General features: G+C 32.4%; 1 protein-coding gene across 1 annotated transcript; it reads left to right on the forward strand.

Annotated features, from left to right (window-relative positions):
- The first annotated feature begins 1,291 nt into the window (after positions 1 to 1,291).
- si:dkey-4p15.5 lies at positions 1,292 to 10,135 on the forward strand. The gene is made up of 12 exons (XM_087284094.1): positions 1,292 to 1,641; positions 3,740 to 3,904; positions 4,048 to 4,161; positions 5,642 to 5,868; positions 6,525 to 6,709; positions 6,800 to 6,872; positions 6,959 to 7,056; positions 7,721 to 7,801; positions 7,895 to 8,066; positions 8,926 to 9,022; positions 9,678 to 9,695; positions 9,797 to 10,135. The coding sequence occupies exons 1-12, from the start codon at positions 1,593 to 1,595 to the stop codon at positions 9,901 to 9,903; spliced, it is 1,386 nt and encodes a 461-aa protein (XP_087140220.1). The 5' UTR covers positions 1,292 to 1,592; the 3' UTR covers positions 9,904 to 10,135.
- Positions 10,136 to 10,703: the final 568 nt, after the last annotated feature.

The raw sequence follows: 10,703 nt of genomic DNA on the forward strand, positions 1-10,703 counted from the left end.
TAAATACATGTTCCAATTTAGATTATTTTTACATGTTTCAAAAAAGTTGGAACAGTTATGCATTTACCACTATGTAATATTGCCATTCCTTTTCACAACACTTAAAAGATGTTCATAGACTGACATGAAGTGTTGAAGTGTTTCCGGAATAATTTTGTCTCATTTTTCTTGCAAACAAGTCTTAAAGTAGGCAACAGTACGGGATCTTTGTTGTCTCATTTTGCACTTTAAAATGTGCCACACATTCTCTATTGGAGACAGGACAGGACTGCAGGCAGGTCAGTTAAGCACCTGTATCCCCTTCCTCCACAACCAGGACTTTGTAATGTATGCAGAATTTGGTTTTGCAGTGTCTTGTTGAAATATGCATGGGCCTCCTGGAAAAGAAGGCAGCATATTGTGCTCCAACATCTCTATATTTTTCACTATTAATGGTGCCATCACAGAAGTCCAAGTTACCTTTGCCAAGGGCACTGACAGCACCCCATACCATGACGCACCTTGGCTTTTGGACTTTTTGTTGGTAACAGACTGAATGATTCTTTTCTTCTTTGGTCCAGAGCACACATTGTCCATTACTCCCAAAAATACCTGAAATACTGATTCATCTAATCACAGGCACATTTTCATTGTGTGGTGGTTCATCCCAGATTACACCAAGTCCACGGCGCTTCTGGACATGTAAGAAAATAGGTAATGGGACAAACCGACACAAAATCAAATAGATTGTTGTCAGACTTGATGCTTTGTGCAGATGTGCTGTTCTTGTCACAACCAGTTTGTCATTTCTTAATAGGTTTGTTTTTATTTACTGATTTGATGCTAGTTTTTTGATTCTTCAAAGAAGGTTCTGAGAACATGTCAAATACCCCATGGAAACCTTTCAGGTTTGTTCTAAAAACCTTCTGAGAATGCACAGATAACTTCCAAGAACTTTGTGGAAACCTTCTTTCAGGGACATTCTAGGAATTCTTCGAGTTACTTCTGGGAACGTTTTGGGTCTTTCTTGAGAAGCATGGGAATCTTCTGGGTACCTACCGGGAACCTTCTAGGATCATCATGGGTACCTCAAGAGTCTTCTGGGAGCATTCCTGGAATCTTCTAAAAATTTTCAGGATACCGTCCAAGAAGCTTCTAATTGGCAGTTCATTGATCCGTGGTGACCCCTGATAAAATGAAATAGAGTGAAAGAAAGTAAGTGAGATGCAGGTACACTTCTAAAAGTAGAGGGGTTATTCTGCACTGCAGTATGGACAAATAGCCACAAGGCGGCATAGTCACAAAAAACCCTGTCGGTCAGAGACAAAAGACCTATGTCACAGTAGTCTATTTGTATAGCGCGCATGTTAGCAAGACAAAGAATCCACATAGATTGAACAGTACATTACTGACAATACAACAAGGCATTCTATTAAAAGATGCAGACATTGTACATAGAGGGTGTGATGAGCATTACTTAAACAGAAAGCACAGCAGAAATGGACACACCCGAGTTCACCAGACAAAGCAGAGCGGTTGATCATTTCAAATCCTCTGGGATGTGATATTTTGAACAAAAGACAGTAAATAAGAAAACAGAGGAATATTATTGTATGGTTTTAGGCACAATGGATTTTGTTCCTGACCTGGAAAAAGCTAAAGGTTTGTAAAGCTAGCATGACCTGTCATTAAAATAAAAGTTGGATCCCAGATGAAAAAGTTGAAAAGTTGGTTAACCAGAACTTTGAAAAATCACTTTGTAGTTTGGAGTAATTTATTTTTTCATGATGAAATAGCCCTTAAAGTACTGGTATTGTAAAAGCCTTTTAAAAGTTGCATGAAACAACCAACAGTAATTAAAATAACATACTGTTATTATTATTATTATTATTATTATTATTATTATTATTATTATTATTATTATTATTATTGTTGTTGTTGTTGTTGTTGTTGTTGTTGTTAATAATAATATATGTCTATGTGTCTGTTTCTTTTATATTACTAATTATCTGGAAAAGCCACATCTCTTAATGGTGAATATTTTAAAATGTTAATGTTAATTGATTATTTTATTGAAAATAATCAATACTATACATTTTTTCAAAACAAACTAGATCAATAAAACAATACAATAACAAAATACAATAATTAGATTAAATCAAACCAAATTAAGATGGCAAAAATGAGAACAAAAAAAGATTATTGACGCACCTTTTACAAGAAAACTTTGGCCTTTCTGCTTCAAACTTTTAATAATTTATTCTTACTTGTGATTTATTTTTATTTTATTTCATAATTGTCCTGTTTATTAGCAGTTTCTAAGTGAAAATTGCTTTTAAAAAATTCAGAGTACTATTGTAAATATCACTGATCTGTCTCTGGCTTACAAGAGGAATTGCCTTTTTTAGTCTACATATTTAACATAAACATTGTAACCATGCTTGTTTTCCTCAAGGTGTGGCTGATGAGGGAACAGAGGGTTCCTTTTAGTTAAAATAAGTGTTCAACTCCAAGTGCGTTAGTGCCAGTATTCATAAAGAGAAATTCGATCTCTAAAATCCCTTATGTGACCTGACCAACACCTTTCATTAACACCGCATGGCGACAAAGTGACTGCACCTGTTGAATATTACATACAGTATAATTAAACAAATACTGAATATTATAGTCAAATCTCTTATATAATATTTTATTCAATGCACAATTCAACAAAAACAAAATAAAAAAATAAAAGAAATACATTTTTAAAAATCTGTCATCATCGTTCACCAGCAACTTACTGTAAAATCAATTACAGGAAAAATATACTGTATTTACATTTACGGCACCATTTATCTTGCTGTATATGTATTTACAGAGTTGTATGTACATATTCAATGTAAAATATAGAGTAATTTTTACAATTCAACTTTAGTTAGTAACATACCGCATAACTGTTCTACAGTAAAATACAGAGCTCATATTACAGTTAAATACTGTTTAATTTACAAAAATCGTTAAAAGCGTATTCACACTTGTGACTTTTTATATGGATTTTTTGTAAGCTAAATGAGCCAATTTTGAAAAAAGTCTGTAACTAGAATCTTTTGGGGACTTTTGACTTCAAATAAATAAATAAATAAATAAGTCATTTCTCAGAAAACTTTCACAAATTTAACTTCCACCAAATAAATGAATTTTATAAATGTATAAACTTTAGTCACACTTTACAAAAAGTTTATATTAGTTAATGTAAGATTACTAACAATAACCAATAATGAACAATCCTTGAACAGCATCTATTAATCCTAGTTTAACAATAAGCATTATTAAAATCTAAATTCATGCTTGTTAACACTGTAAGTTAACATACTAACAACAAACAACTTTATTTCTATTAACTAACACTGAGAACGATTCATAAATACTGTAATAAACATATTGTTTATTAACTAACACTAACTAAATACTTTAACTATACAACCTTATTATAAAGTGTGACCAATTTTTTAAATTTATGTTTAACAGCATTAGGAGATGTTTACTTGACAACGGTAAGGACAACATTACTTCCCTTTAAGTAATGGCTTCAAAATGTGTGTTTATGAGCTGTTGTATGATTTTGGGCTGCTCACCTGAATAGAGAGGATTGAAATCTTAAGACTGCGATGATGGAGACCTGACATACTTTAATATCCATGTGCCAGTTTCACTTGTTGTTCTAGGAACTAGGGCCTATTCAATCAGCAATATTGACAACAAAAATGTTTTGTAAACTTAGTTACCGGATCTGAATCCTTATCAGTGGAAAGATCGCCGGAGGGGTTCATGTTGCGCTCCTCTTTGTCATCTTTTCTCTCACACCCTAAACCTCTGTATAAAAACCCAATCTGTCAAATCTGTAAGATAGAAGAAGCTTATCATCCAGACTTTGTGGATTCAACAGGTAATGTATGCTTTATTTACTCAAATGAAGAGAGTTGTGATTTGCTGCTTTGCAATATTCTGACACATATAGTCTTTAGAACTTCAGAAGAAAAAGTTCCTTTCCTCACTGGTTTGTGTGACGGTTTTTGTCTTCTTCTGCAGATCACGTCATGATAATCAGGCTAGTGCAGCTTTTGTGTCTTTCTGGTCTGCTTCTACATTGTGAAGCTCAGGGTTTCCAATCATGCCTGGCTGACCCCACATTCAGACTAGCAGGTCAGTGGAGATGCTTCACATCATTTTAATAAAATCACTGGTCGGTGTAGGGCAAAAATGTATATATGCACTCCAAAATTATGTTTGTTGTTTGTTCAAACTACTTATTTAAAACAAGTTGAAACAACACAATTCTTGATTTTCATGGGGGACAACTTCATTGTTTTATGTATAATCCACTTATATTTGTAAAAAAGTTAGTAAGTTAACTTAATTCCTTCATGTTGTCTCAACACATTGTATTGAACCCAGCATTTATACAGTGTATGAACTTAAAATGCCATTTGCTGTTTTTTAAAACTATTTATTTCAAATGAGCTGAATCAACACATATCTTGCTTTTTTAACTTAATTGTTTTAGTACAATCCACTTATATTTGTATAAACAAATAAGTTAATATAATTCCTTCATATTTTCCCAACACAAAAAGATGGTGTAGAACCCAGCATTTGTTACAGTGTGGCATAAACAACAATATGAACAGATATGGGCCGCAAGTTTTTCTTATCCATAAAACTGAAAGGAATCCTAATTGTATACTAAATGTACACTTTTCAAAATCCTCTTAATTTTTTTGGAAACGGTCGAATGCTGAACCTTGTAATTCTAAACAAACTCTAAAACCTTGACATCAATTGAAGCAATAATAAAAACTTACTTGTATTAGACTATCAACATGCATGATAAAGATAATCTAATGCTTTCCGGGGCCTTTTTAATGTTTAAGACAGTAGACAACAAAAGGGTCGATTTTGGGAAATTGAGATTTACATCACATGAAAGCGGGAAAATAAGCTTACGTTTGATGTATGTTTGTTGTGATTGGATAATATTTAGCAGATATACGAGTGTTTGAATATCTGAAATCTGAGGGTTCCGAACAATCTAAATATTTTAATAACAAATATAATATAGAAATAGAAAATCGTCTTTAAAGCTGTGCAAATTAAGTTCTTAGTAATTTTTGATAAAAAAAAATAAGTTATCATGTAGAAATGTATGTTTTTAATTAATAGAAGATGATCTTTACTTAATATTAAAAAGAAAATCTATCATATGTATTAAAATAAAATATATATTAATATAAAAGTGTATCATTTTTTGAGTTTTCGTTCTTTTTGAAAACTTTTTTTAATAAAACATATCTTATAATTACAGATTTGCTTCTCTGGTACCCATTTTAACGATATATTTTTATATTCTTACTACACTGTAAAAATATATATGATTAAAAAGTCTTGAAGACAATCGTTTGATACTTTGGGTTTCAACAACATTTGTTATACAAAGTTAATATTTTTAGCCAGTTCGACTGATGTAAATTTAGATGACTAGAGAAGTTAAATTGATTCAAGTATAACACTTTTTTTCTAGTGTTGAAAACTAAACACAACAATAACAATAACAAAGGTTTTCACAGACAATGAATCCAGAACTATGCATATTTACATAGTAATAGAATATTTTTATATCTTTCAGATAACTCGGATATTTCTGTGACCTGTGGAACCAATCAGATGTTTTTAAGAATCCTCCTGTGTCCGATGTATTTTGGTGGATATAATGAATCTCTAATGGCACTCAATGCCAGGTTTGGCATCCCCGACTGTCGTGGAGTAGCAGACTGGTCTTCCAGTCCTCCTGTCTTGATGTTTAACTTCTCTATCTCCCAGGAGGCTCTTCTTCTTTGTGGCAACACAATAAACGTAAGAACTTTTTTACATTATAACAATCAACCTTTAAACATTTAATCTAAGCTTTTAAAAAAAGCTGTTATTGAACTCAATTTCAAAAGGTCATTGGTAAGTGTCATGCAGGGAATTCTGGTAAAGCTAATTTACTGTTATTCTTTGTATATTTTAAAGGTCCCGTGCTTTGATATGTGCAGTTTTTATTCGAGGATTGATAATCTCAGTCTGAAACATGAAGACAGGGCGGGGCATATATTAGCTCTTCCCATTTTAAAAAACAACCAATTGCGTTTTCTCTTGTGATTAAGCTCAAGTGCATCAAATGGCAATGAGCAATGTCTTGAAGTGGGCGGGACATGTCAGATACTAGAGAGCAATTGATTGGTCAGAGGATTTGATGAAGGATGAGGTGACGTCAAAAAATCGTTGATTCATATAGGTCCAAATGACAAAATAACCTTTGGATGTTTATAACTTCTAAATGTTAATTTTGTCAGTGTTGTCAGACTAAAATACTGAAACTAACATTAAAAAACTTTTTCTCAGGTTACAAAATTTTACTGTACCAATGAAATCACAGTATCTTTCAAAAAGTTCCAGTGACAGCTTTTGTATATATTCTTAGATTGTACAGATTTCCAAAATGTGTGTGTTGCTTCTTTGTTGCTCAGATTACAAGCCAAGTGGGCTCAGGAGTATTTTCAGACTTCTCCCAAATCCAGTCGGTTAACATCTCTGGATTAATTAACGCCTGGGATCCATCCATCAGCGCCATTACTTACAGACAACAACTAACCTACCAGTTCTCCTGCGTATATCCACTGCAGTATTTAGTCAACAACACTGAGGTCAAAGTGTGAGTATCATTCACAACCTTCTGTTTCTGTCCTCTGGAGTTTTCTGATGAAACTTTGATGACTTTGATGTTTCATCTTCAAATCGACAGGTCAGGGGTGAGTCTGGCAGTGAAGGACAACAATGGTACTTTCGTCAGTACTCTGAGCATGACTCTTTTCACTGTAAGGATATTTCTCATAAAATTGCACTTATTGAGTTGGTAAATGCAACTTTCTTGACATCCACCTCACATTTTGATTTTTTTTAGACTGCTAATTATACCACCAAACTCACGATACCTCAAACAGGACTGCAGCTGAAAACTCGCATATATGTGCAGGTCAAGGCAACAAATCTCACAAACAAGTAAGACTGCAACTGTTCTGTGTTCATTTAGTAAGTTATAGTTTAAGAATATATACATCATTTACAACATAAATAACATAATTTCACTCACTTACTCACTTTACTTCGACTTAGTCCCTGATTTATTAGAGGTCGGCACAGCGGAAGGAACCACCAATAACTCGGGCATGTGTTTTACATGGCGAATGCTCTTCCAGCCGCAAGCATAGATTTAACAATTTTATGATGTGTAACATCTTTTTGTTTTATTTATGATTGTTTAGTATACATGCACTAGAAAATACTGTGAAAAAAAGTTTCTTGCTCTGTTAAACATCACTTGTAAATGTTAGGGGGGCTTATAGGTTTCCCTTCAACTGTATATTTACTTGTTTTAGCTTGTTGTCAGGGTCCCAAACTCTTCATCTACTTTAGTATTTGTTATTTAAATTTATTTAAAATTTATTAAAATTGACTTTTTTTATTAAGACATAGGCTGCATCTGAAATCGCATACTTCCATACTATATAATACAATAAAATCAGTATTGGTTTATAGCATACAATAAAATAAATAGCAAAAAATAAGAATAGTAAAAATATTCAAATAAAATAGTACTGATTAATAACTTGAACTGTATCTCAACTTTCAATCAAATCTAACCTAATATCTTGTGTATTTTAAGGTTCAATGTGATGCTGGACCGCTGCTATGCCACAACAAGCCCATATCCAACCAGCAGCAGCTCATATGATCTATTTCTTGGGTGAGTCATTGACAAAAAAAAGCTAAATAAAAGAGAGCAATTAAGAAGACACTTTAATTCTCAAGTGAGAACGACGTCTATTGTTGTTCCAAGGTGTACCCGTGACCCTCAGACAAAGGTCGACATGAATGGGATTGCACAGGAAGCTCACTTCTCCTTTGAGGCTTTTCGTTTTGTGGAGCATAAGAACTTGACCATCTCCACTTTCTACCTGCACTGTGCCACCCGACTCTGTGAGAACTCCACTTGCGCCTCTCTGTTGCCGGTAACTAGCGCCGATTTAATTTTTTTCATTGGTTTCTTTTTAATTTGATTGTCTTTGTTTGACTCAGGTGTTTAAGGTTTGTTTCTAAAAAAAATTCAATCTGTGTTGGCATCAGTGATTACATGAAGAAGCTTTAATACTTACAGAACTTTTTCATTCCACAAAAGGTTATTTATAATAGAAAAAGGTTATTTTGATAATGAAGTTATTTACACTACGAAAAAAAAGAAACTTTTTACCAAAAGATTCTTTGGGGAAAAAGAAAATGATCTTCTAACATTATGTATTCAGTATTCAATAACAAACTATTTTATTCAACGTGACTTACAAATTAGGACAAGAGCACTTCAAATCATCAGAGAGCAGCAATTTATAGCTGCTAAAAAAGTACACATACATATATATATATATATATATATATATATATATATATATATATATATATATATATATAGGCACACAGAGAGAATAGAGGACAGGAGGCTTGTCAGGCACACTCAACTGCGTGAAGTGCGCTCAAAATAGCCCAATATACAGTATATGAGTGTTAATAAGAAAGTGTCTGGTGCATATGGAAAGGAAAACAGTGTCTCCTACATTACTGTTATATATATATATATATATATATAAATATATATATATATATATATATGTGTGTGTGTGTGTGTGTGTGTGTGTGTGTGTGTGTGTGTGTGTGTGTGTGTGTGTGTGTGTGTGTGTGTGTGTGTGTGTATATATATATATATATATATATATATATATATATATATATATATATATATTTTACATTAATGAACTTTATTTTTAAGAGTGTTGAATGTGGATTTCATGAGACCTTATTTTTGTGTGTGTTTTGTAGAAATGTGCGAGGAAAAGAAACGTACGATCCATAGATTACAATGCTAGTGATGTGGCCACAGTTTCTTCAGGACCAATCAGGACCAGAGTTGACAACGGTACCAAAATCATCCCATATTTACTTATTTTATTATTACTTATTTTATTTTACTTATTTTATATATATTTATATATATATATATATATATATATATATATATATATATATATATATATATATAGAGAGAGAGAGAGAGAGAGAGAGAGAGAGAGAGAAAGAGAGAGAGAGAGAGAGATACCATATATATATATATATATATATATATCTATATATAGAGAGAGAGCACTTGGAAATTCTCAGTTTTTTTGGATTTCTTGGATTATTAAGGTATGGGTTTGGGTAAAATCAAAGGTTACTCAAAGATATCTACAGAAAATTGATTTATTACATTTCAATTTAAAGTTATATAATTGGCACCATTTATGTCATTTTATGCAAAACAAATGCTTTAAATGCCAATGCTTTTATTGTAAATTAGGATCAGTAGTTGATAAAATAAAACAAAAATAATATTTTAATCATAAATCCAGATAAAATTATCATTTTAAGTGATGTAATAAAATAAAACCGGACACATTTAAATGTTACACAAACATGTAATCTGTTTCATGCTTTTACTGTTTTAAATATTAAAATACTTTTTTCATCTTGAAAGTAGTTACATAAAAAGAACTAAAAGCTAATAAGAAAAATCTCTTCCATGTCTTCCTCAGGTGGCCTTGCGAGTAGACGTAAGAATTGTCTTTACAAACACCTCATTTTAATATATAATATTATTATTTATTAACAAATATATTATACTAACATGAATTAATTCCTTGTGTATTTGCAGTGACCTCATCCTCTTCGATCCCTCAGCTGACGTATGCTGGTGCTGCCACTGGTTTGCTGAGTGTCCTTCTACTCAACTGGCTGTCTGGATCAGGACCTGCATGGTGATCTACAGTACATCAAGATTTGGGAATTTGTTGTCATTTAATGGAATATTGACTTGGAAAATCTCTCATGCCTTACGGGAATGTGAGACAACAGGCTATATGTATCAGTTATCAGCATCTGTATTTTACAACTTATTGTAGGAATCTAGTCTAATGTAATTTACTGTAATTAGACTTTTTTGTAATTGTGTTGAATTTTTTGGTTGTTTTTATTAAAGTCTATTGAGCATGCAGTGCTGCTCTTGGGGTACGTTTATGCACTAAGTATGTAACAGTTTAACATTTCAACTTAATAGCCTTTGGTATTTTCTCTCATTCAGTTAATATAGATTTCGGAATATATCATTTATAAGCAGCTACATGTAATGCAAATAAAATAAACCTCTGTACAGGATTAATGCAATAAAAATGAATGCAAAAAAATGTTCAAAGTCTTTATTAGACTCTGCTGTATTCTAATTTTACTCGGCATTTTGAATATCAAAGTCAGTAAATCACATATTTTAAATCATAGTGTCCTTTTAATTACCTTATCTGTCCGATCTGTCTGTCAGATCTTGAGCAAACATTTCCTCACTTGTAAGTCGCTTTGGATAAAAGCGTATGTTAATAATTAAGGATCAGGTGCTTTCTTAACTGAGGGTTTCTCACTAGCCTTTTTAATTCTATTCCTGTAGTCCTACCTACCGGCAAGTTGCTGTTCACTTAACGGCCAGCGGAGTCGCTAAAAAGGGTGTGTAAATTGTACATAAAGTCCTCAGTGGTTATGGACTATTATTATTATTTCTACTTCATTTAACA

This window comes from Danio rerio, chromosome 15 (assembly GCF_052040795.2).
Source record: "Danio rerio strain M-AB ecotype USA chromosome 15, GRCz13ab, whole genome shotgun sequence".
NCBI classification, from domain to species: domain Eukaryota; kingdom Metazoa; phylum Chordata; class Actinopteri; order Cypriniformes; family Danionidae; genus Danio; species Danio rerio.